Here is a 25,380-nt window from a genome sequence, read left to right as displayed (position 1 = left end):
ATAATATCTGAAATACGACAGATTAGCAATAAGACACAGTTGAGACCAGCATCAGTCGATTCAAGTTTCTACCACATCTTGGTAAATCTCATAAAGAAGTATTATTTGAGAACGAAAAGATTTAATCACAAGAATGCTTTAGTAAATCCTAAAATAGCTGACCTCAAGCAGGAGACATCGCTAAGTATACTAGCAACTTGCATTAACAACGGCACCAAAAGAATACATTTAAACTTAATGTCAGAACATGTACTACAAGACTGAAGTAAGGTCACCAATTCCTCTGATACAAAGGTATCCTTCGTCAGTAGAGTCAATGCATATACATTCCAGCGAAAACTAAGAAAAGCAGATCTATGCTCCACTAATTTGTCAATCAATCCCCAAAAGAAATAATTGAAAAACATAAGCCCAATCACCTATTTGTAAACACACTTATCGGAATTTGTAAGATTAACAGGCTTTCCAAGATGATTGCCTCTCAGAGTTACAGCACATATGATGCTTCTGTAAAACTTTGGCTTCACCAGCCTTCCCAAAACATAAGCCCTTGACCTCATTTTGAAAGTCAGGTTAAGGGGCACTGATGCACTCTCAAGGTGACCCTTGGCTCCGCTCAAAACTGGCACTCCACCATAAAGAGGAACTTGGTAACCTTGAACGACAACCATTACTATTTGTTGGCTCTTTCTTGACTGATAAAACTTCTTCATCTGCTCAATCATTAATAGCCAACGAAAAAAAAAAAGCCCAATGTTAAAAGTAGTAAAAGCTTTCTTTTGGTATGGAAAAACTGGTAGTAAATGGAAAGATGAAGTCAACGGGAATGGCAGTAGCAGAGGTGAAGCAAAGAGCAAGAGGAAGTAGAAGCAACAAGACAAATTAACAGAGAATAACAAAAGGAATCATCAGATAGAACTCTTGCATTTGCATCCTCTTTCTCTTTTACAGTTTACAAGAATTACCATGATGAAATTCTTTAAGAACCAGCTCCTTGGAGGTTTGATGTTGTATTAGTTGGTTGCACCTATTTAGGTGCTTTTTCAAGCAGTATAGTCAGCAACGAGCAAACAAAAAGCATTTGATCGGAACAGGTGCATTTGACAACAGAAATTTAGAGGAAGAAACTTCATTTTGGCAGAAAAGCAAACGCCATGACTGAAATTTATCTCTCAATAGAAGATTATAAAACTTGTACATCTGATACACGAGAACCATGGAATGTAGGGCATCAGAAATTAGTGGGTATGGAGTATTACTATGTAGGCAACGATCAAAACAGACCGGGAGAATTTCCTATACATTTACTGGCATAACATGGACTATTCCCTTACAATGGGAAATAAAGAAGCTTGTTTTCTTCCCTTGGCACCCTGAAGAGCAAGTAATGAAACTCATTCAAGGCAAGAGGAGCGTATGCAGTGATCATGAACATATTTACCTATAGTCGAAAGTTGAAATGAAGGTTCCAAGTTTCGTTGAACTAGAATCAACTTCTCTTCGAGCGTAACTATGATTATCTTAACTTCCGAAAAAAAGAAGATACATTGGTGTTCCAAGTTTACCTCCATACTCTGCCTAAGGCCATATAACAGGTCATCCAAAGAAGCAAGAAGATATAGTTTGTTCTATTTGCATTTGAACATCATACTCTTCCTGATCACACAAATAGTTATCTAATTATTTACTTTTCAGCATGTAATGCTATTACTACACTGGTCAGCTTCTTGTATCTCAGAGTTTAGGCTTCCTCCTTTTTCTCTATCCCCAACACAAACACACCCAAAAAACAAAACTTCAAAAATCACCAACAAATGAGTCAAAGTACCTAAAGATGGGGAAAAAACTTCGTTACAAAATTGGGGTTGCGTCTTCGGTAAATATGGTAGTCTCATGCAATCAAGCAAATAAGGTGGATGGAACTAGGGTTGTAAACGAGCTGAGCCGAGTCGATCTTTGACCTAATCGAACCAAGTCTCGACATAATTTCATTGAACTCGAACTCGAACTCGATGAGCTGACAATTTCGAGCTCGAGCTCAAGGTCGAAAAAAATAAAAAATATTTATTTTATTTTTTAAAAAATAAATAAAATAATATTTTTTTCTTAATAAATAATAAAATATTAAGGATATATATATAATTTTACTATTAAAATAAAAAAAATAAAATATATATATATACTTAAAATAAAAAATAAAAAAAATATATACTTAAAATAAAATATGTTCGCGAGTTAACGAGCTTAATATTTTGACCTCGAGTTCGATTTCGACTCGAGTCAGCTCGAACTCGACTCGAGCCACTCGCGAGCGGTTCGGTTCGTTTGCAGCTCTAGATGGAACCTAAGGCAGTTTCATTTTTAAAGGGAAATTTATTTAAGTCAGATTCAACTCCGATTTTTTTAATGAGGGTAATTTAGAAAGAGAAAAAAAATCACTAAATCCAACTTTATCTTTTAATATGGTATAATTAAAAAAAAAATTCTTTTGGAGAAAATTGTATGGTGGTAGGATGCGTAACAACCTGTATCCAACAGCTTCGAATCAAATGGAGCAAATAACAAGCAACTTGACAGCCAATGGAAGCATCCCCCATCCAAAACAAAGAACAACAAATATCCCACAATACAATTCGAGATGCTTCAAAATTCATTTAATACCTATTTTTAAAATCGTATAATACAGGATTCAAAATTCATTGGTTCATTAAATGAATTTTAAAAAGTTATCAGAGTTTGCATACTTTTAATTTGTAAAGTAAAGATATTCGAGTAGGAATTAGAGTCCGGCTAATGCAACAAGCCAAACTTAAGCTCCAACTCGAAATAAATAATGCATATCTTAGAATTGAAACCGAGCTTGAACCAGATTTTAATCCACAACCAAAAACAAATGAGAATCGTAAGAGTTTGATGAAGCCAATTGGGGTCCAGCTAGTTCCTATGAAGTATGAACTCCAGGACCCAAAACCTTGTCCGGAACTCGCTGGCTCTGTCATGTGCAGCCTTTTTCTCTGCCCACAACAAAAATCACGGTGACCAAGAAGATGATATGATGACAGCCATCGTTTCTAGTGCATCAGAGTTCAAACAAAAACCAGCCAGGACCCCACCTAATGCATTACATTACAATTACGAGAAGGGATAATAGCAGAAACCTCATATTGCAAGAAGCTCCCTTCTAGCATAAAAAATTACACCTACTTCCCCTATGAGTTACAACATAGACCCAATATGCTAACTTTCTCCTCAAAAATCCTAACATATCCCTTTGTTACTTAGTAAGGGGAAAAACAAACTAATAAATTTCTTTCACACTGCAACTATTGTAAACGACATAATCACCACCACTTTAACGAACTCAATAAACCACTTTACCTTAATTCCTATATTCTTACAATTTTGACATCCCGCTCCAAAGCTTCCCATGCAAATCAACTGTGATAATTAAAGTCTGCATTCAACGTAGTATTTAGCCTCATTTTTTTTTTTTTTGCCTAAATTCAATGTTTAAATTGATCAATGTCACTATTCAACCTTGTTGTTACTAAAATACTATAATCTACCAAGAATATCAACACGGAGCAACCAAAAACAACACTAGAGACCACATCCCATGTCTCTAGGCAAATCTGATTATAATTTTTATATCTCAAAATTCTTTTTTACACAATTAGTATAATATCGTAACCGTATTTAATTCACATTTCCTTTTGAGCTATCATTTTTATTTTCTTGTATGTATTCTATATTACCACCATCTTTTTTACCTTCATTTAGTTTGACAACAAATATGATTCGACAACTTGTCATTTTGTAATTTCAATTTAATAATACTTATGAAAAAAAGAAAACAAAAAAAAGCGTGGGTGTTTATTTGCGAAAAAAGAGATGTGGAAGAAAGAAGGTAAGAGAAAGATTCGGAGAGATAGAACAAAAGTTTAGTTTGTGCAGCAGCAGTTATTTTAAAATAAAAGACTAGTTGTAATTGTAGAATTTTTTTGTTTATAGAAATTATTTATAAGTGAAGGATATTATAGTCATTTTACTACATGAAAGGAGGTTAGTGTAATTATTCAAACCTAAAGGGAGCTGAGTGAAATTGTCAGAAACCTCCTGAGGGTTTCTCCCGAGGTTTCTGAAATTATCCCTTACAAGAAAGGAAGTCTTGTGGACTACTCCCCTCCTTAATCCTTTGTTCAAAACAAAAAATATTTCATTACACTCTCAATTTCCATACAAGCTCAAGCTCAGTTGGGCTCCTTCCTTCCCCTCCAACCAAAAAATAGATGTGGGAGAAACAGCAGTGTAATGTGTGTGTGTGTACTACTGAACTGAGTCTTGGCACATTAATGACCCACCAACCCTAAGCCCAACTAAGAAGGACTAATTAATTCCACCCAACAAATTAAAAAAAAAACTGAGAAAACTAGCCCAATTACTTAATTAAATTAAAGGAAGCTGAACTCTTGAAGAAAAGAAAATCACAGGCAGTTGATGTAGAAAGAAAGAAAATCAATGGGAGAAGGGGGAGGGGAGGATGGGGCTTTACCACTTTACTTACCAGACCAGAAGCAACCTTGAGGTCGTAATAGTAAAGTTGAAGAGGTGTGGCAGTGACGTGTACGCCGAAGAAAGTCGCTGGATTTCTGAAGAATATTTTCACTGTTGAATTCAAAGTCAACATATCCGTTGGTACCCCGGTCCTATCCATCCCTGCTTGTACGTTGAAATTCTCAAACACAATGTTCTGCACAGCAAATTACAAACCACCACCGTAAAAATTCTCTAATCATCAATACTAATTAATAATCACAAACCCAATATCCCTTTTTTTTCTTTTTGATAAAGAAATAGCAAGGCCATAAATTAGGAAAAACAAAAAAAATGAAAATCATAATCCGGAACTCTTTAGCATTTATTTTTTTTTAAAAAAAAGAACTCATAATACTTTCACCCCACATTTTGGTTTTTTTTTTCCCTAAACATAAAGACAGTCAAATTTGGCCCAAGATTACGGTCAAAATTAAGACAGAAAAAAGAAAAAGAAAAAGAAAAGCACTGAAGCATGCAACTTTGTTGAGAGCCATACAGCTTTGTTGACATGGGAGAGAGGGAATATAATGAGAGCAATGAATAAATGTTAAGGGGGTGGGGGTGATGTGATTCACCACCTTGACGAAGGTTTTGGGGTGGTAAGAAGCACTCGCAGCCCAAAGAATCAATGAGAAGATGGTGAACAAAACCAGGAAGCAAAGGAGAAAGCAGAGAACGTAGAATTTGAGGTGGGCCTTGCTACCGTCCCACTCATCGTCATCAGGGTGGTGTTGGTCGTCATCGTCCTCCTTCTCGGCTTGGCGGTGGTCGTCGTCGTCGTCGAGGCGGCAGCTGGTCTGAATCCTCCTCCAGCCCAAAGCAGGAAATTTGGCAGAGAATCTGGAAGTAGAGGACTCGCGGGAGTGGTGGATGGGAGAGCAGTGATAATGGGGGTAATGGTAGTTGTAGTGGCAGTGGGGGTGAGCCGGGGAAGCAAAGGGGCTGGAGCCGTAAGACATTTTGTCGACGTCATTGTGGTGGTGGGAATGAGATGGGCTCTGCACGTAGTAAAGCGGCCTCCTCGGCGACCGGGGAGGCGTTGAGGCCTGATCTATACTCGTCACCTCCGAGTCCGATTTCACATGCATTGCCGCCCCCGTTTTTGACATTTTATCAGTTATCGCTCTCTGTTTTTTCTTTAGTACTAAGTGGAGTATATATGCAGATGCTTAGGCCCTTATTCGGCTTACTAGTAAACCTTGAGGAGGAGGAGGAGGAGGGGGAGGAGGAGTAGTGTACATACATATGCGGGAGCAGAGGTGGTGGTTTCTGATATCTCTGGTCAATGGTCAGGGCTTATAAAGCTGTAATGAGATGATTGAGTAGGGAGAGAAATTTCCCCTTCCTCCATTATCATTTTTTCCTTTGGCCGGAAAAGGGATGTCTCAGGGATGTCTCAAAAACAGGATGCGGTAATGAAATGCTGTTGTCGGGATTCGTGATGCTGTTGCAACTTGGTGCTTTGGCGGTTGGTGTGTTTTTCTCTATTTTTTTTTTGGGCGATTTTCGAGGTTTACCTCCGCTAAGTTGCGCCGGGGCGTCAAGTTCATGCTGTCTATAGTCTACACTCTACTCTCTGTTCTTGATTCTTACCTTTCTTGCTTTTTTTTTTTTTTTACAATCGTCACTTGTATATTTTACTCCTACTCTTATTTCTATTCTAACCTATTCTAAAAGCCTATTAGGATCAACGAAAATTAAATCACATCTTACCTCTCGTGTTAGTAAGTACTTTCCAAGTTATCCATTTCATTTCACTGCTTGCTATGGGTAATTTAAGCGGAGAAGCCCTTTCCTTTTGTAATGTTCATTCTATTTTTTTTTTTGGAATCCTATTCTCAAAAAAAATTTGGAAAAATTTTAAAAACAATTGTAAATTATTTGAGATATTTTTACTGCAGCACTTGTTGTGATGTGATATATGTGAAATAAAAAAGTAATTGAGAAAATAAAAAGTGTATTGGAAATTATAATGATGATGGAAGCAAATATATTTGGACAAATAATCTCCTGTCCAAACACAATGTTTTGTTAGCCAAATCTGACCTATTGACAAAGGGAGACAAACCCCTTGATTCTGTATGGGAAATTTGTCAAATTGGTCCCTAACATTTACCAAAAACACTTTTTTAGTCCCTAACATATAAAATCAGCCAAAATTGTCCTTCACATTTAAATTGTGATCCAATTTGGTCCTATTGCTCCTTTCTCCGGCTAAAAATAGCACGTCCCTCTCACGTGGTCATATTTTTAAGAGCAAAATTGGAAAACACAAATACCAGATCCACTGGGGACGATCTCTGACCTCACGATCTTTATCTTGTTTCGACTCTCTAAGGACAGATTCACCACAACGGTGACTGAGTTCACCTGAACAGAAGCATATTTAGAAGTGATCAGAGGCCGGAGAGCCGAGAGTAGACATGCAGTGTAGAGATTCACCCGGGATTCCTCCTGGGTCCGAGTTAGTTTCTAGAAGAAAAGCTGAGCCTCCTCTTGCTCGAACACTTGAGAGCTCCGGAGCTTGGTCATGAACTTGTCTTCTTCGAGGGAGCTAAAATGACACAAGGACTCAATATCTGAGGAGGACGAAAAAGAGCAGCAACAATAGGGGCGGGTGGTTAAAGGTAGAGGAGTGGTGGGCCTGTTGATGACAGTGGCGGCCGTCACGGATTCTTTGGAGCTGGTGGAAACTTGACTAGGCATCCGAGTCAGCTCGGTTTCTTGGGAAGAGAACTTTGATAATTGATGATTAGGCTTCTGTTGGGAACGGGAAGCGAGCAATAAGGTACTAATGAGGTTCTGAGTGGAGCAGAAATCGAAGGGTTTGGGAGAAGGGGTAAAGAGAGTAAAATGACAGCAGCTGAGAACAACGGACTTGAGGGCGAGGTTAGGGATGAGGGTGGAGAAATCGGGAACAGAACTGTCGGGGAGGGTGGGCCTGAAGTTGAGGGACTTGCAGGCAGCGATGCAGTTACGCTCGAAGGAGTGGCCGGAGGAGACAATAACGGGGTCAACCATGAGGGAGCTGGGATGAGGCAGACGAATTCCGAAGGAGGTTGGATTTTTTGCTTTGGGGATTTCTCAAAGTGGATTTTCCACTTGGGTAGCTGCTTTTGCTTGGCGCCACTGCCCATCTCCCTTTTCCATTGCTGTTTTGATCCTGAAAAGGTTTTCATATGTGAGGGATATTACGGATCGATTGGGAGATTTCAAATCGGGTAGGTATTGCCGATGATGATAATGATGATAATAGTAATCATATCAACTTTGAAAGAGGAATTGTATTGCTGATTACAATTGGGGACATGATGATGATAAGAATCTGCCGCTAGCTGATGAATCTCTTTCTCTCTCTTTTTCTCTCTCGATATTGCTACACAGTGTAACAGACTAGCCAGTTGAGTAAAGCTTTTGTTTTCCACTTTTGCCCTTGAAAATATGACCACGTGAGAGGGACGTGTTATTTTTAGCTGGAGAAAAGAGCAAAAACGAGCATTAGGACCAAATTAGATCACAATTTAAATATAAAGGACAATTTTGGCTGATTTTATATGTTATGAACTAAAAAGGTGTTTTTGATAAATATTAGGGGCCAATTTGACAAATTTCCCGTTCTGTATTACCAAATCTAGGCAGGAACATGGATTTGGCCAATAAGGCCAGATAAAAACAAAGGGAAAGGACCCGGCCAATAGGACAAAATAAAATAAAACGAAGAAAGGCATTCCGGATTTGGTGTTGAATGTCTGGACTCCTCTGCCCACTTACTTTTAATATAAACAGTTACAAAATTCTATCATTCATTTGTACAGAAATTTACCCTGTTAATATATATATATATAGTTTTAGAACGATTACACTGACAATCATTGTGACTCGGCTAATTTCTTTATTTATTGCTGAAAAAAAAAATATCGTAAGAATATTTACCTGACAGGGAAGCGATATAAAACTATGCCTGTCGGACTTAATCAGCCCAGCAAACAAGGGAAAAATAAATTTTTTTTAAAAAATTGTTGGGCTGCCGGGCACAACTAGAAACCTTTCTAACATTCTACTGCCCCAGACGTACAATTAGCTTGCTTTCTAATGTCAAATGGTCAAAGCTAGAAATTTTTGTGGGATAATTTCAAAAACCTCATCTCGAGGTTTTTCATTGTTTCATTTAGCATCCTCAAACTTAAAAAAAATCTCACTTGGTTCCCCTGTTTTATACATTTTGTAATATTTAAAATTTATTTCGAAATATAATATTAAAAATCTCATTTTGGGAGAGAGAATACAATTTCATTTCAAATTTGCCCTTGTCTTGTGATTTCTTAATTGTCATAATACACCAAATTTATTGCTTAAATTTTATAAATTGATCGATATAGTTCTTTAATGAAAATTTAATGTTTGATAATAGGATAAAAAAAAGCTCTTTAACAAATTTTGTGTCATTGGTTCGGACAAAAAGTTAAATTACTTAAAATTATGAATGATTATAGTACTCTTAAAAATAAATTGCAATAATTTATAATCATGAGTATACCTTTTTTGGACTAACTTAAAAAAGATAAAAGCAAGTTTATATATAAATTTTAAGATGTTGTATCATTTTAGTTGCCAAGCCATCAATTTAGACAAAAAAAATTAAAAAATATGTAAATGATTTATAAATTAACTCAAAACACTTTACAATAAAGAAAAATATTATCTTTGTACATTGCGAAAACTTCAATAAAGTTTTAAATATATACTCTTGGCATTTAAAAACAACTATATTTTGTCACATCAGAATAAAAAAACAATATTTTGTCAGCAAAATATATTATTTTGACTATATTATTTTGATTTCTTCAATGGTCCTTATTTAGATTTCTGACTAGTTTTTTTAGTCGGAATCCACTACATGTCTTGTACGTGATCAATTTTGAAAAACAAAATTGTCAAATCACAATTCACATAATATGATTTATAGTCCCTCACATTTTATAAAATGAATTTATTCATCCCTCACATTCACAAAATAAATTTTTTGTCTCTCACATTTTATAAAATAAATTTTTTCATCTCCCATTAATCATATGTACGAATAGTTTTTTCTTGCTTTTGAAAATTAATGTGTATGTCTATTTGATTTTACCTAAATAGTATGAAAAGTATGTAATATATCTCTATCTGATTTCATATGAACAATCTAATTGTAGTTGTAGGTCAAATCAAATAGAGATATATTACACGCTACCCGTACTATTCATGTGAAATTAAATAGATATATGCATGAATTTTTTTTAAAAAAAAATCTATTCATACACATGATTAATGAGGAATAAAAAAATTCATTTTATAAAATATGAGGGATGAAAAAATTTATTTTATGAAATGCGATGGATGAAAAAATTTATTTTATGAAATATGGGGAACATAAAAAAAATTCATTTTGTGAAATGTAAAGAACTATAAATCGGATTTAGTGAAATATGATTTGATAATTTTGCCCCTAAAAAATGATCACGTGTAACGTATGTGGTGGATTCCGACCAAAAATTAGTGGGAAACCTAGGCACCATTTGGCAAGTAAGTTTTTTCGATGTTTGTCTAAAACTTTACTGTAACTTACTGTAAAAGTTTTTTTAAAATTTTTTGAAGTGTGTTTTTTTTAAATATTTTGAAGTGTACATTTTAAAAACTTTGAGAAGTTTTTTGAGGTTATTGTAGTTAAAGTTTTTTAAAAAAACTTGCCGCTGACAAATTTGGCAAAAAAACTTGTTTGCCAAACAAGGCCCCAGATAGGGACCAAATTTGATCACTATAAATTTGTAAAATACGTAAAATTACACTTTTTTAAAGTGAAATGCGAAAAAAGTCATTTTGTAAAATTTGAGAGACGTTTTGAATGATTTTCTTTTTCACTTTAGTGGTCGTTCGTGGAAATTATAATCCAATGACAAAGTTGTCCAAACAGCCCACCACCATAGCGTTTAAGACTTGTAGAATGAGTGGTTAAACGTTCAACTCTTGCCTCCCACCGCTTGTCACTTTAAGTGGCTGAAATCCACATACCCTCCTTAGTATAGGTTAAAGTAAATGTAGGAATAGATTTAAGCTAAACAAGTGTCGATCGACAAAAGAAAAAAAAAAAAAAAGAGAAAGTAGCCCATGGACTTTTCACTGGAGCAGTAACGGGCCTTAAATATGCCAAGGCCCAAAGTATGTTTATCCATATATTCAGTCCTACCCCCACATTTATTGCATTAACCACCAAAATGAAACTAGTATATCCTTAGATGTTGATGGAAGATCCAAAAAGAACAAAGCCATGGAAATATTAGTTAGACGGGAATCACATGGGGCTTGTTCTTGATTGATTATTTTAATTGATTATAAATTCTGATTTGGATAAGCAACTGTTCTCTATTTTTTTGTATTCTAATTATAAATTTTTTAATAACTAAAAAAGTTAAAATCTACAATCACTCAAAAAGTAGTTTTTGATGATTCTAATTATTCTCTATAATCAAATTTTATAAAATCCAAATCAATTGAGAACTAGGCCATAATCTAACCATCATCATCATCAAACAATAGTTGACACAACAATTAATTAGCAAATTTGGCAATTACAATATGCACAAAAGGGAATTGTAGTGATTTATCTATTAGAGGATAAGTAAGACATTTCTTGTATTTTTCAGATCTATTATATCTATTAAATTGCATATTTATAATTTTTAGTACATGTTTAACCTGCCGTTAAGGCAGCGATGTAAATCAAATTGTGTTGATTAGCAAATCTGACGATTACAACATGCACAGAAGGGAATTGTAGTGATTTATCTATTAGAACATAAGTGAGAAATTTTTTGTATTTTTTAGGTTTATTGACAATTTTTTAAATCTATTATATCTGTTAAATTGCAAATCTATAATTTCTAGTGCATGTTTAACCTGCCATTAAGGCAATGATGTAAATCAAATCATGTTAGACGATTTTCAACAATCGGGTAATGAAATTTTCTTTTATAAAAAAAAAACACAACAATATATTCGCCGAGGAAAAATTCAAAAAAGAAGAAGAAGAAGAAGCCAAATTAAATTGGCCATATCCATATTATATATGATCCCATAAATGAAAATTACCGACTATATGAATCTTGCGAATTTGAATAACTAAACATTAGAGCTCCTTCTACGTAATTTATTTAAGTCCAGCAGAGTGCCAAAAAAAAAAGGTCCGGCGGTGTGGCCAAAAGAAAATAGAACCTCAGACAGCAAAAGGCTAATCGCTTGGCTGGATATTGTTAATATCACTCCCCAGCAATAATGTCAGTGTCAAGCAATTTTAGGCAGCATCGTTTTGGTTCCATGAGATGCTGACAATTGAAATGACAAAGAAATCAGGTTTTTCAACTTTTGTGATGCGCCATGATTTCTTTACTTTATGGTGGTAATATTTGCTCTGTCCAAAGGCTTCCATAGTTTCCATCGCAAAAGGAAGAAAGGCCATTTTGCATTCGGGCTGGGAACTAGACCAAGACAGATGGTTGATGTGATCAAACAATGCCTAAGTCTACTCCAGAAAATTCATAACATAGTATAGACTATAGTCTCTAAAACGTCCTTCGTTTGCCTCAATGCGTTTACCCTTTGAATGAAACACCAATGAAAATTGTAATCTAGCAGTAACTGGGATCACGGAAAATCTTGAGCCAGCTTTTGGAAACAGAAACATAGTAAATAACTAAATATTACGGCCATCAGGCTAGAAATTAATGCACCATTTCCGCAAGGCAGGATGATTGTCGACATTTTTACTTTCATTTTGGTTCACAACAATGCCAGTATGGACTATGGAATTGGAGCCCCCCATTGAAACCACCTACACGACGCACGTTTCATTTCAGATAAAATACGCACAAGCTCCAGGTTAATCCGCCAAGTGCCATTCATAGCCCAGCTGTGTTTACTTGTCAGTAAGATGTTGTCTTCTTGTGTAAATTGAGATCAGTTTCCCGACTCTTGCTAGTGACTTGGAGAAAACTCAGTTTATATAAATTGGCATCTATATCGATCTTTCTGGAATTGACAGCAATCGAATGCATTAGAGGAAGGTAATACCAAAAAAAAAGAAAGAAAAGAAAATGAAGAATAGATCATCATGCAATATCGTTGTTCTTTCATATTATCTCCAGGCAACACTTGCCTTGCTGGTAGGATTACAGGCTGCATTAGGCAGTGCAGCAAAGCCTCCGGCGATTTTCATACTGGGTGACTCCACCGTAGACGTTGGTACTAATTCTTACTTGCAAGAAAGCAGGGCCAGAGCCGACTTTCCTCATTACGGCATTGACTTCCCTCACTCGAGGCCAACTGGGAGGTTTAGCAATGGCTTGAATGGTGCTGATTTTCTAGGTGATCCATAATTGTTGTTGCCATCATATGATATGTTCCTACGACGATTCGTGCATCTGTTATGTTATGTGCGTGCAACATTCTGACCTTTGTTTGAATTTTATGATTGGCCAGCCAGGTTAATGGGATATAACAGCAGCCCACGACCCTTTCTCAGTCTTGGTAGCCCTTTGCTTTCTTATCTCAGAAACCACGCCTTCAGAGGCGCAAACTTTGCTTCTGCGGGTTCTGGCCTGCTTGACCTCACTGGTTCAGCATTGGTAAGCCAGCCACTTTTCACCTCCATTTTATTCATGGTTCACCATCGTGGGTTGCAGGTCGCGGTTGTTCTACGTCTGTCGTGGTATATCGGATGATATTCACATTATAGCACATAAATTTTTTTAAAAAATCTGAAAAAATTAGTAAAAATAGAAAATATCATAAAAGATATAGTCTGAAAAATATCCAAATCAACTCCGAATTTATTCAGATGTTTTGGTCGATTCCATGTATCACAGATTTGAATAAACTAATATCGATCAAGTTAAAACGTGTCGCCATGGATATGAAATTATCCACGATCCGGGAATCGGTGTCGTACTGGTCCCCTCCGTTTCGATTATGATTCGGTCGAATCGTATCGGACTCGTCGCCCGAGATAGCTAACCATGATTTTATTTTCAATTTTTCTTTCCTTTTTGTAATTTTTTTTTGACACTAGCGGAACTCATTGACTAACCTACAAAAAGCTACACCCGGTTCTATATCCTCACGTTGATCACCATCTCTTTTGAAGTTGTACTAAATGCATTTTTAGAGTGGTGCACTTCTGGTTGCATTTTACAGACTTGTACTGATATTTGGATAAATCGTTGGAATCCTCACTGACATAAAATGGTATGTTACCAATCGCAGGGAGTTGTGCCATTATCAGAGCAGATTAAGCAATTTGCCACGCTCCAAGGTAATCTTACTGCTGTTAGGGGTTCAGGGGCAACGGAAGCAATGCTACAAAAATCTTTGTTTTGCATCAGTATTGGAAGCAATGACCTCTTTGACTATGTTGTTTCCAATAGCAGCACGACTCCACAAGAGTTTATTTACCTCCTCATGAAAGAATACGAGAACTCTATCAAAGTAAGATTTGCTTTCAGTCGGTCTTGTAGCTAGGACAAGATTTTTTATTCAATGATCAAAACGAAAGTTCTTTGCTCAGAATTCAGGAATTGATGGAGTACTCTTATTGTTTTTAACGTGATCATCAGACTTTATACAGCCTTGGAGCACGGAAATTTGGCATCATAAGTGTGCCGCCAATCGGTTGCTGCCCAATCATTAGACTTCTGGATGCTGAAGGAAAATGCTCCGAGGCCTTGAATGGGTTGGCAAGAGCTTTTTATTCAGCACTTGAGACCCTATTGTACGGCATTGGCTCTGAGCTTGAGGACTTGAAATACTCGCTTGGAAATGCTTACTTAATGACCATCAATGTCATCGACAATCCACAGCCCTTCCGTAAGCCAAATAATCTTCATCTCCAGTTACTTCTACTACAAATACTCCAATAATTCCTCATCTATACCCCTTAAGTAGAATCCAGGGTTCAAAGACTCGGTCGAGATAACTCCGAGACGGATATAATTTCTTATCAAAACGGGGCTTCTCGATCTGACCGGGATGGGATGACTCCGAAATAATGAATCACCGAAAACTCGACCGAGACGGATATAAATGGTCGAATCTCCCCGAATCAATTCAAATTTTTATTACTTTTGCTAATTCTTTAATTATTTTTATTTATCATATATTTTTTACAATTTTTAAAATATTAAATATTTCAAAAATTTGCGTCTCGCCGAGATCGCGACCGATATGTCGAGACTGATGTGGAACAGTCCGGGTCGCGACCACAACTTTGAACCATGGTAAAATCATGGACGGCTTTTTTTTTTCCCTATGGTGGGTTTGGGGGGGGGGGGGGTGTTGCGGGGGAGGGGGATTCAATTCTTTCGTTTGCTTTCATTAAACCCCAAAATAAAATTAAATAAATGTTCCCTCAGATTTCACGAGCGTGGACACGGCGTGCTGCGGATTTGGCAAGTTGAACGCAGAACAGGCTTGTAATGCAACTGCAAATCTTTGCTCAAAGCGTAAGGAGTACTTGTTCTGGGATCAATTCCACCCGACTCAAGCTGCTGCTAACCTGGCAGCTAATACGCTCTATGCTGGTCCACCTCTCTACGTATCCCCTATTAACTTCGCTCAGCTGGTTCAACTGTGAAGATGATTATAGCATGGAACAATCCTCATTCACCATTGCCCTGCCCTTATTCACAAACTTCGCCATCATGTGACCTGACAGGAGATTATAAGCTCTTCTGAAGGATTTGTGATTTTGCATCTGTAGTGCTTCGTAATTGGTATGCTTCTGCAAAACTAATAAACTTGATGCTAATTTTTGTCTTTTTTGTTCCCATGACTTTCGTGTTTTCCTTGTAGAAGAGATTTCTCTCCGTTCATTTCTGATTTCTCGGTTTGCCTCGTGTTAAATTGTTACCATATCATCCACTATTCCCGGCGCGCATGTTAACAAGATACAAAGCGAGTCACAAAGTCTTGTAATTGGAATCCAAGAAACATATAGATTGTTTTACCATTCGCTCTTTACAGGTGATGGTTTTGTTTCCTACAGAGTGGGATGTTACAAAACCAATAAGCACCACGGATACATATACTAGTAGTATTTACCACCTAGTTCTGTATATAAACTTAAGGCACGCGAGCTGGATTTTGATGCATCTTATAGTGAATGTGTATCTGCGGATGGGAAACTGCTAGCTATCCATCGTCCATTAACAAAGTTTCACTGAAAACTGATTCTTTACGTCTGCTGCAAAATTCTATTTCTTCTCTGGAATCACCGTTTATAATTAGGAGCTCTTCTCTTTTGGTCTGCATTGCGAGCCAATGATCTGGTTCCTCAAGCAGATGCAAAACCTGTTAAAAACAAAAGGACGTACTAATTTAGCCATTAAGATTCTTAATAATCTCCTATCATATCATCTCCAGATAGTTGCTTCAAACTTCTTGGTTCAAGTCATGCTTCTTTAAGATTTATCTAAATTTGGAAAGGCAACACTGAGATCACCAGTGGACTCAGGACGGTCGCAAGTTTATATTATATCCACGAATGATGATGAATTGTCAGCACAAAAATTACCGTCTTCATAGTTGGCCTTCTAGATGATGAATGCAGGAGGCATAGACGGGCGGCAATCATCATCATTTTCATTTCATCCTGGCAATAATCTTGGTTTAGGTTAGGATCAATCAACCGTTCACACAGACCGCTACTAAGAAGAGACCTTGCCTACAATCGCATTGGCATTGTCAGTATCAGTATCGGCAATATATAGATAGGGGAATCAATCCTGTTTTTTTGTCAATTGTGTAGATTGAAGTAAGGGTCATTAATTTCAACATTACCCATAAAACCAAGCTCTCTTGATCAGACATAGATTTCGCCTGAATAGCCTCTTTCCCTGTGATTAATTCCAACAGCACAACACCATAAGAATACACGTCTATCTTCTCGTCAACTTTGCCATACATCATGTACTCTGGGGCCAGGTAACCAAAAGTTCCAACCACATGAATTGGCTTCGAGAACACTGACGACGTTTGCTTGTTTTGGTGGAGTACTTTTGCTGCTCCAAAATCTGATAGCTGCTCCAAAATGTTAATATATCACATTTACCTCAATATTTGATAGATATCATTCAAAGGCTATCGCTTGAAAGCTTAAATGCACCATAAAAGAAATATCAATATAAGGTGAAATCTGAATAATTAGCCAAAGTCTGAAAGATATAACTAAAAATCGATATTTGAAGGGTTAGAGAAAAGCAAGCAGTACTCGGATGTAAATGTTTACTGCAAACAAGCACATCTGAGCAATTTATGGGCAAGGTCTTGTATCGGCATTACTGAAAGCAAAATTCTCGTTTGTCATCACTTACCAATTACTTTCCCACTTTTTGCAGGTGGAACTACAGAATCTTAGCCGCATAATTTGGTTTCCCAATCACTAATTTGTTGAAATCTTGAAAGGAAATTAACATTGGGAAGGTAGCTAAAAGAACTTACCTGTGGTTGGCAATTCTCAGAGAGAAGTATGTTAGACGACTTTACATCTCTGTGTATGACAGGAGGGGAGGAGGAATGGAGGTTGTCCAGTGCCCTCGCCACACCAATGGCAAGTTGCATCCTCTCAGACCACCTCAGCTGTTTTAGTCTTTGCCTTAGACTTCCTTTGAGTAAATTGTAGACAACAGCCTGCATATCTTTGCAATAACAAAATCCTAGAACCCGAACTATGTTTTCATGTTTTAAACTGCTCAGCATTTCCACCTCCCGGAAGAGATCCTCATCAGAGTGTTGCGAGATGTTAAGTACTTTCACTGCTGCAGCCTGACCATCATCAGGTTCGGCTCGATAAACCTTACTATGTCCTCCCTCTCCAATCAACACCTCAGGACTAAATTTGTTAGTTGCACGCCTTAGTTCTTCCAGTGTAAAGCGTCTGCTGTTTCCCTTCACCTCCAAAGTAGCTAACCTCTCAAACAATTTCTGTGTTACATCTGGAAAGCTCAGGTTTTTCCTAATGCTGAGCAGTTTCTTGCTTCCAGTAGGTTGTACAGGTAATGAAGTTGAGGGGCATGACATTGTCCGTGATTTCTGAAGATGAAATCTAGTCTCTGAATGGTCACGGCTACCAAATTCGGAAAGGGATGACACAGAAGACTGGAGTACTCTAGTTACAGAACCCTGTTGAGAAGTTCCTTGCCTCTGCAATAAGATTTTACCTCCATTATCCATAACCAGAAGGGAGCAACTTGGAGGCAATGCCTTTAAGCATTTGTTAACAGTTGAATCTTTGGGCCTGCCGACAAATGACTAATGAGAGAGAGAGAGAGAGGGGGTATTAATGTAGCAATGCAAGCTACAACATAAACTCATTAGAGAGAGGATCGCCATACCATTGACTGCTGCACCCGACTGCCAGAATTGTGGCAAAGTGTTCGCGTACCTGATGACTCAATTCGACTATATATGAGCTTCCGTTACAAAGCTTTACTTGGAAATCCACCTAGAGAGGTCATTACATGGGAGTTTAATTTGTCAAACCACTTCGGTGGTTCACAGGTCATTGGGCAATGACAATGAGAGATCAAAGGATGTTGCCATTGTTAACAGAAAGCTGTCAGTGTTAAAGAATATACTAACCTGTTTGTACTTGCAGAGATCTTCATGGATGAGGAAAGTGTTTGGATCAAAGCCATCATTCGACTCTTGCACATGAACAGCCAGCACACTGTCCCCTGGCACCACTACCGAACTGAGTAAGCGGCGAAGCATTTCTCTGCTGTAGTTATCAGATTTCAGACCAACGATAATGGTTCTCTTCTTGCCAATCCTGGCCTTTAGCAGCGAAAAGATACGTCCATTGATCCTTGGGCTTCCAACCATCATTAAAGCCTCTCAATGTAAAGCCAATATCCTTTTACAAAATGAAAACACGCAATTTCACCATAATGAAGCTAAAGATTCATTTATCCACCACCCCGCTTTGGGAATTGTCTAGAGAATCCGGTAGTATTTTCCAATATTGTGGTGCCTGATTTGATTATATGTGGCCCTTTGGCATAAATTTCGGTAGCTAGTTCATTATGTTGAGCATTTACTCATGGTTGGTAGGTGCTTTTAGAGTACAAAACACAATATCCGCTCCCATGACTTTGAAGACACCGACAACGGAGGAAAGTACCTTGGAGTGCAATTGCATCACGGAATGGTATTTACTGCAGACGATTTCAGTCATTTTACATCCAGTTGAATGGAGATACTTTATTACAATACCCTCTTACAAAATGATTTGCCACAGTGCTGTCTTTATAACAACTACTACTTTGGCGGCGTTAGCTTGTCTTTATAACAAAACATCGACGATGGAAGCCGGACGTCCGCCCCCACAAGCCCGGATTATTAATCTTTGCCTTTTGCCCATGCTAGCTTCAATAGTTTTAACCGGACGAATTAAAAATAGATGCCACTCGATGTTCCGATGTACCATACCTCCTCTTTGGGCTCCCCTTCCCCACAGTAAGCTAGTGTAGGAGTAGAATAAAATGGTTGTGAAAAAAAAAAAAATGGATGTAATGACATACCACATATCTCCTCTCAGCGACCATGTGAGTTATGTCAAACAGCATTCTGTCTGCCTTATTTTGTTTATCATTTGTGAATGAACCAAACATTGACAATTACCAATTTTTGTACTCATGACTAGGGATGTCAACGAGTGTAATCAAGCTCGAATAATGTCATGCTCGAGCTTGAATTCGACTCGAGCGAGTAGAAAATTATGTAAAACTCGTTAAGACTCGAGTCTTAACAAACTCCAAGACTTAAAATAAAACTCCAAAAACTCGATAAAATGTTGAAAATTTTATGGTAAATTATCTAAAACCTTCATTTCCTTTTTAGTTTATACAATGTTACATTTTTACCATTTCTGAATTTTATTGAATAAACAACACTTATGGGAAAGTACCTAAAACATAAACCCTTATTATTCATTTTATAATTAAAATAAAAATATAATATAAATAATATACTAGTGATCAAGCTACTTGACAAGCACTCGAATAGCACAAATGGAGGTTTGAACTCGACTTGATATATACATCAGGCTACTCGACCTCGAGTGCGAATTTGATTTGGCTGAATTCGAGCCAAACATTTGACCATGTCTCTCACAAGCTACTTGTAAGCGATTCGACTCACCAGCAGCCTACTTGTGACACCTACTTGTGACACCTACTTGTGACACGATGCCAACTAACCACTTCTTTTTTAGTGAGTTAACCACTAAATAAAATATAAAGTACAAATCTAACTAATAAGTCAGAAGTTCAAACCTCTACACCTAGAGTAAAATCTAAAGGTGGCAGCTATCCCCTTTTAAACCCCCTCCTTTGACCCATAGCAAGTTGCCGATTCACGTACCCACGCTCCAGAAATGATGCCATATCCCCTGTTACGCAATCTAATCCATTAATCCATTATGGTCTTTCATTCTCAAGGAAGCTCGTTAAGCAGAAATGAAGGCTGGGGTAGCGACAGCCAACCATTTCCACAACAAATATGTATTTTTGACTCGTCAACTTCAATTAACCAGAAATTGAAAAACTGCTTGAATTACCAGATAGCAGAATGGGCGTCTTCGCTGATCATAGAGCTAATTTCAACAACTTGCTAGATTTTATACTGTAACTAAGTGAAACAAGCTCTTACGATAACCCAACTTCTTGCCAAGTCCGCACCCTCTAATCCAAACACGATGAACTACTTGAATTTGCCTACAGTTTACTAAATGCGACTTTAATTTTAGTACTATTAAATTTGTCCAATTTTCTATCAAAAGCTGACTAAAACAAAAAAGGTCAATTCAAGATGTAATCCTTGTTCACAAAACAAGGACAAATAAAGGGGGTATAATAACAAAGAATAGCAAGGGAAAATGATTTTTTGCTTAATGTCCAAAATGATTTCAGGATGCTTATTGTACTAATTTACGACAGCAATCCTCATTTCTCTTTCTAAGTTCTATTAGTAACACCACTACTTGAAATCAGATTGCACCGAGACGAACAAGAAGCTGCACATTGTATTACAGAAATGCAAAGAAACAGACTCTGCAGGAATTATATACTCCATTTTGAACATGCACTGCAAAACCCTTTGCAGAAGACAACTTTTAGGATATCAACTTGCTTCTCAGCAGCAATGCATTCTCAAGGCTTGTCAGCAACCTGCAAGACAAAGCAGAAGATGGCTTAACATAGGGCCAAATAATAGAAATCAATCATACCGAAAGCCAGAAATCGAAAAGCAGCAAGTGATTACCCTCAGACGTTGATTTAGTTCAGCATCAAACACCACAAACGACATTTCCTACTTTTACCTAATTTAAGTAGATCATTCCACTTGTACCTTATCCCATTTTGTTGTTTATGGACAATTACATTACTAACCAACTAAAGGCATCATAAATACATAACTACCACTATGATCAAATTAAAGAAATTGAGAAAATTCTAGAAGAAATGCGCAAACTTTTGAATAAGAAACTGAAAAAGGAATTTCCAGAAACACCACCAACTTACAAAAACAAATTGAAGCCCAACCTAGCAAAATCATTAAAGCATTGCATCACAACTAGAAGCAGATGTAGAAACATAAAACTTCCTCCAAATGCCATCCACCTATTGGAACCAATAGGTCAACTTTTTCAATTGAAGAAAGGGGAGAAGTCAACCTAAATCTTAACCACATTGTCAACCAAAACTAATCCAAACAGCTTTACTTTAGAGTTGTAGGAAACGAGTTCACAAAGTAAAAGCGAAGCCTAGCATTCCAGGTATAAAGTTGAAGATCCAGATATGTTCTGCCAAGCATTGCACCCTAAGAGGGAAATGGAACATGGTACAGTTATTGATTCAATAAACAATTTCAGGCCTCGTGAGCTCTTAACAAGCCAAAGCAGTTTAAATTAACTTCGTCCTTGTTGCAAGGTCGTTCTATTAATTAATCATTACTGCAATTCCTGATATCTAATCCCTCTTTCATCCTATTTCCCAATTACACACATGCCCTAAGATACACTCAATATAAGCACATCAGACCAGTTCAAAGTGCTCGAAGTTTCCCCCCCAACATGAGAATATGAGCTCAATCTAACATGGAAGCCTCCTTGAGAGGGTCATACTTCCTAAAGAATAGCATGTATGCCTTAACTTCAACATAAATAGATTCAGGGGCCTACAATATCATGATCTACAACAAAATTTGCACTTCTCAAAGCCATTGAGAACAACTTGTATGGGGTTGAATGATCCTGGAAAACCTAAATTTTCTACCAATCTCTTCAAAGAGCTGCATCAAAGGCTTTAGTACAACATATACTGGATAGAGGGAAAAAATGGCAAACCACTAAAAGGATGATCTACTCCTAGTGAATTCTGCTATTAAGTGACCCATTCCAATTCTGGAATAACTAGAGCACCAAATAATGACCAGCATATAAAGCATATTTCCCAAAATCCTCAAAAACATTACACATTTGTCTATGCCCATCACCCCTACTGTACCTAGAACTAAAATAGAACGAAACTTACTGGACATCAATATCCAGGAACAGGTTTGTGTAAATACCATCAACTCAAAAAGTACCAATGAACAGTAGCTTCATCTCACAAACACATAGATTTAAGGGGGAGAAAAAGCCCAAAATCTCAACTCCCATTGATCTTTCAATCCAATAATTTCTCACATTTCAGAGTTTATGAATCTAATCACCCTTTCTGGCAACAAATCCCACTACAGAACAACTTATTTCTGATCAACTATATCCTTCTTCAGCTACTTGGGCAGTCTATGACTTAGAACCCACTTTATCAATTTTCATATCACAGAGCTTCATTTTTAGGTCAAAGCTGAAAAAATCACCCAACTATTGAAAATCTTAAACATATTCCTTGGTTAGCAGTACATTATGAGTTCCAATATACTTAGCAATGGTACCAATAATATTGCAAATGTCATTCACCATTAGTCTATTGTTTCAATTTGTAAGTCCATTTACAGCTTTGGTTATTTGTTAATTTGATTTTCCATTTTTTGAAAATTTAAACTTAGGCATAAGAACTGCCAAGCAACTCCACATTAAAATAGCTACTGACCCCACATAAACAAGCAGAAAGAAAGGGCCCACCAAAGCAAAACATCCCATGTCCTGGAACATTTTACTCTCGGTTTCCTTACTCAATATGAGTATGAAACAGACAAATCAGGAAACTAAATGCTTCTGTATCAGCAGAAGAAGACTGGACAACACCAACCAAATTAATCGCATGATACATTCAACAAAAAGGAATACCCAAAAACTACCTGGTTAAGAGGGTTGTCAGGAGATTTCTTCCAAAGTTTCCAGATCATGTCTTTGTACTGCGTGTGTGTAAGACCTGGTTTATCTTCCTTCAGCCTAGGAAGCTCAGCTTCTTCAAAAGCCTGCAAATTCATTGAAATGGACCAAAAAGAACGAGTAATGTCATAGTGCTTAAAATGGTAAACTGGGCCAATTCAGATATTAGGCCTACAAAGTACAAAGTCAAGTGAATATAAAGGAAAGAGAACTCTGAAATTGAGAAACACCAAATTTCTCTCCACTGAGGAAAGAATAAAATGATGAGCATTGATATCACCTTTGTGCAGACATATTCACTAATACTAGTAGAATTGAGCGAAAAGCTGGAAAAAATACAGAAGTTTGATACGGATTAAAAGTTTAAGACACAGTTAGTGGATAAACGAAGTGTAGGCTGCCACTTCCTTAAAGATAAGCAATTTACCATCAAAACAGCATCTATTTGCATTATAGTTGAAAAGCGTGCCAATTTCATTCATGTCCTACAGCTACGTAATCACATCTTCCGGGTCACTTGCTCAACATACTCACGATGGATCAATATATTTCCACAATCCTACCATATCAATACTCAAACAGCAGCAAAGCAAGTACTTTTAACGAGAAAGAATAAACTTTTTCCTTTCCAGGGATTGCCTGTATTTCAATTTTCCACGGTTAAAATCATAATAATTTTTTTTTCGTTTTTGTTTTGTGTTGGGGGGAAGAGGGGGGTGGTGGTGGTGGTGGTGGTTTGGGGGGAAGGGAAAGAAAAGCCAACCTTAAATGAAGCCTTGAGCCTCCTTTCTGGATGCTTATCAACTGGCAAATTATCGGCAACGGTCATCTGAGCAATGGCTTCCTCAATTGTGCTCGCCTCAATGATGGAATCGTCACGATTGGTGTTCTCCACAAGAACCATCCTCTCGTACTCCTCCTCGGCCGCTGTACGGCTATTCTTCCGCTTCTCCTCCTCAGCTCTCTTCTCAATGGCAGCCTGCTCCTCCTCCCTCCGCCGCCGTAGCTCGACCTCGGTGACCTTGGGGACGGGAACGGAGACGCGATTGGCCTTCTTATCTGGCTTCTTCAAAGCCTTCTCGAGATCCTTCTCCTCCTCCTCGGCCAACCGGCGGGCCTCGGCTTTGCGAGCTGCAACCTCGGCCCGTTTCTCGGCCTCCTCCTCGCGCTTCTTGGCAGCGCGAGACTTGGCGCCTTCGGCATCTCGCCAGTACTGCTCTTCCTTCTCATGAGCCTCGCGATCTTTGCGATCGGCCTCCACGGCGCTCTTTCGAGCCCTAGCGGCTTCGGCTTTGCTATTAACTCCCATTTTTTTCGGCATATTTCCTGAATATCTTCCTTAACTCTGTCCCAATTTTTTCTTTTCCTCTCTTTTTCGAGCTCAAGGGATACTTGAACACCGAATTTTGGTCACTGAGTCTCCAGCCTCCACAGCAGCAGTAGCGTATCTATCTTTTTGTTCGGAGTTCTCTTTATGCTTCTGGAACTCTCGCAAATCACCAGCAACCGCCCTTTAAGATTTTATTCATTTCTCATTTTTGACCCCCATAAACTTAGTTTATTACAACAGGACCCACAATACTATCTTGATTCCTCCATTTCGTCTGCTTAGTCAAACCCGTCCCCTAAAAATGCACAATGTGGCAACAATTCTTTCCACAAAATTATTCACTAATTCTTTATATTTGGTCCACGGATGCTCAAATTTTACGTCATCCTCTCCCATCTGCCTTCTACCCTTAATCATATCTGAAAAAATAACTCGTCACTTTTTAATTTTGTCCTCTGTTTAATACAATCGAATTATTTTTCAACATAGCCTCTCTCTCATCTTACATATAACTTTCGACCGCTCAAAAATGTACATCGTTAAACTTTCTTCACTGCCTCCTTTCTCATCATTCCCATCCCCCTCTATATCATTTGCATCATTAATCATCTATGAGGCTCAATTGATTGTGTTTACTGACTGGGTATAAGCTTCAAAATTATGAAATGAAAGAATATTTATTGTCATTTTTGCAATTTCTATTGGTGCATTACAACTTTGATGCTTGTGGAATTTATTGTGAAGTCCTTTTTAGGGGAACTAGCCTAGGTTCAATGTTTGTATGTGATTCTTGTGAGTCTGAATTTTATCAATATTTACAAGTCACTATATTTAGCGGTGTTTTTTTTTCTTTTCTGCCTTCCTCCTTAAAAAGAATATTCTAAACTTTACAAATACGAGAACCGTCTTCACTTTTGAAGAAAGCGAAAACTTGGGTGAACCCGATCCATGAATCCACTTATAAACCATTTGGTTCTTAAAACACCACATCACATACTTAACTTTGTTGTGTAGAAAATAAGTTTTT

General features: G+C 37.5%; 4 protein-coding genes across 4 annotated transcripts; 1 reads left to right on the top strand and 3 right to left on the bottom strand.

Annotated features, from left to right (window-relative positions):
- Nucleotides 1-213: 213 nt before the first annotated feature.
- On the bottom strand, nt 214-6,024 carry LOC113783729. Its single transcript, XM_027329944.1, has 3 exons — nt 5,175-6,024; nt 4,565-4,750; nt 214-713 (listed from the first exon to the last, which is right to left on the bottom strand). The coding sequence occupies exons 1-3, from the start codon at nt 5,703-5,705 to the stop codon at nt 420-422; spliced, it is 1,011 nt and encodes a 336-aa protein (XP_027185745.1). The 5' UTR covers nt 5,706-6,024; the 3' UTR covers nt 214-419.
- A 6,701-nt stretch (nt 6,025-12,725) lies between these two features.
- On the top strand, nt 12,726-15,259 carry LOC113782583 (GDSL esterase/lipase At5g55050-like). Its single transcript, XM_027328464.1, has 5 exons — nt 12,726-12,996; nt 13,111-13,256; nt 13,894-14,115; nt 14,244-14,493; nt 15,039-15,259. The coding sequence occupies exons 1-5, from the start codon at nt 12,726-12,728 to the stop codon at nt 15,257-15,259; spliced, it is 1,110 nt and encodes a 369-aa protein (XP_027184265.1).
- A 341-nt stretch (nt 15,260-15,600) lies between these two features.
- LOC113783333 (probable receptor-like serine/threonine-protein kinase At4g34500) lies at nt 15,601-18,777 on the bottom strand. Its single transcript, XM_027329435.1, has 6 exons — nt 18,265-18,777; nt 18,018-18,127; nt 17,125-17,920; nt 16,465-16,704; nt 16,199-16,348; nt 15,601-15,975 (listed from the first exon to the last, which is right to left on the bottom strand). The coding sequence occupies exons 1-6, from the start codon at nt 18,508-18,510 to the stop codon at nt 15,817-15,819; spliced, it is 1,701 nt and encodes a 566-aa protein (XP_027185236.1). The 5' UTR covers nt 18,511-18,777; the 3' UTR covers nt 15,601-15,816.
- Nucleotides 18,778-20,496: 1,719 nt separating this feature from the next.
- Nucleotides 20,497-24,488, bottom strand: LOC113783363 (coiled-coil domain-containing protein 124). Its single transcript, XM_027329479.1, has 3 exons — nt 23,787-24,488; nt 22,990-23,109; nt 20,497-20,852 (listed from the first exon to the last, which is right to left on the bottom strand). Exons 1-3 carry the CDS (start codon nt 24,342-24,344, stop codon nt 20,835-20,837), a joined length of 696 nt encoding a protein of 231 aa, XP_027185280.1. The 5' UTR covers nt 24,345-24,488; the 3' UTR covers nt 20,497-20,834.
- Nucleotides 24,489-25,380: the final 892 nt, after the last annotated feature.

The sequence above is a fragment of the Coffea eugenioides genome, chromosome 9 (genome assembly GCF_003713205.1).
Source record: "Coffea eugenioides isolate CCC68of chromosome 9, Ceug_1.0, whole genome shotgun sequence".
Classification (NCBI taxonomy): domain Eukaryota; kingdom Viridiplantae; phylum Streptophyta; class Magnoliopsida; order Gentianales; family Rubiaceae; genus Coffea; species Coffea eugenioides.
This window is presented reverse-complemented; position numbering and strand designations above follow the sequence as displayed.

Excerpts from the sequence above, each read along its gene's own strand:
- LOC113783729 (XM_027329944.1), bottom strand. The coding sequence starts at position 5,705 with ATGTCAAAAACGGGGGCGGCAATGCATGTGAAATCGGACTCGGAGGTG. Across the intron at positions 4,751-5,174 it reads ACCCCAAAACCTTCGTCAAG|AACATTGTGTTTGAGAATTT; the intron begins GTGGTGAATCAC and ends TTTGCTGTGCAG. Across the intron at positions 714-4,564 it reads TCAAGGTTGCTTCTGGTCTG|ATGAAGAAGTTTTATCAGTC; the intron begins GTAAGTAAAGTG and ends ATGATTGAGCAG.
- LOC113782583 (XM_027328464.1), top strand. The coding sequence starts at position 12,726 with ATGAAGAATAGATCATCATGCAATATCGTTGTTCTTTCATATTATCTC. Across the intron at positions 12,997-13,110 it reads GAATGGTGCTGATTTTCTAG|CCAGGTTAATGGGATATAAC; the intron begins GTGATCCATAAT and ends ATGATTGGCCAG. Across the intron at positions 13,257-13,893 it reads ACCTCACTGGTTCAGCATTG|GGAGTTGTGCCATTATCAGA; the intron begins GTAAGCCAGCCA and ends TACCAATCGCAG.
- LOC113783333 (XM_027329435.1), bottom strand. The coding sequence starts at position 18,510 with ATGATGGTTGGAAGCCCAAGGATCAATGGACGTATCTTTTCGCTGCTA. Across the intron at positions 17,921-18,017 it reads GTCGGGTGCAGCAGTCAATG|GCCCAAAGATTCAACTGTTA; the intron begins GTATGGCGATCC and ends ATTTGTCGGCAG. Across the intron at positions 15,976-16,198 it reads GAAGGCCAACTATGAAGACG|GTTTTGCATCTGCTTGAGGA; the intron begins GTAATTTTTGTG and ends TGTTTTTAACAG.
- LOC113783363 (XM_027329479.1), bottom strand. The coding sequence starts at position 24,344 with ATGCCGAAAAAAATGGGAGTTAATAGCAAAGCCGAAGCCGCTAGGGCT. Across the intron at positions 23,110-23,786 it reads GGCTCAAGGCTTCATTTAAG|GCTTTTGAAGAAGCTGAGCT; the intron begins GTTGGCTTTTCT and ends ATGAATTTGCAG.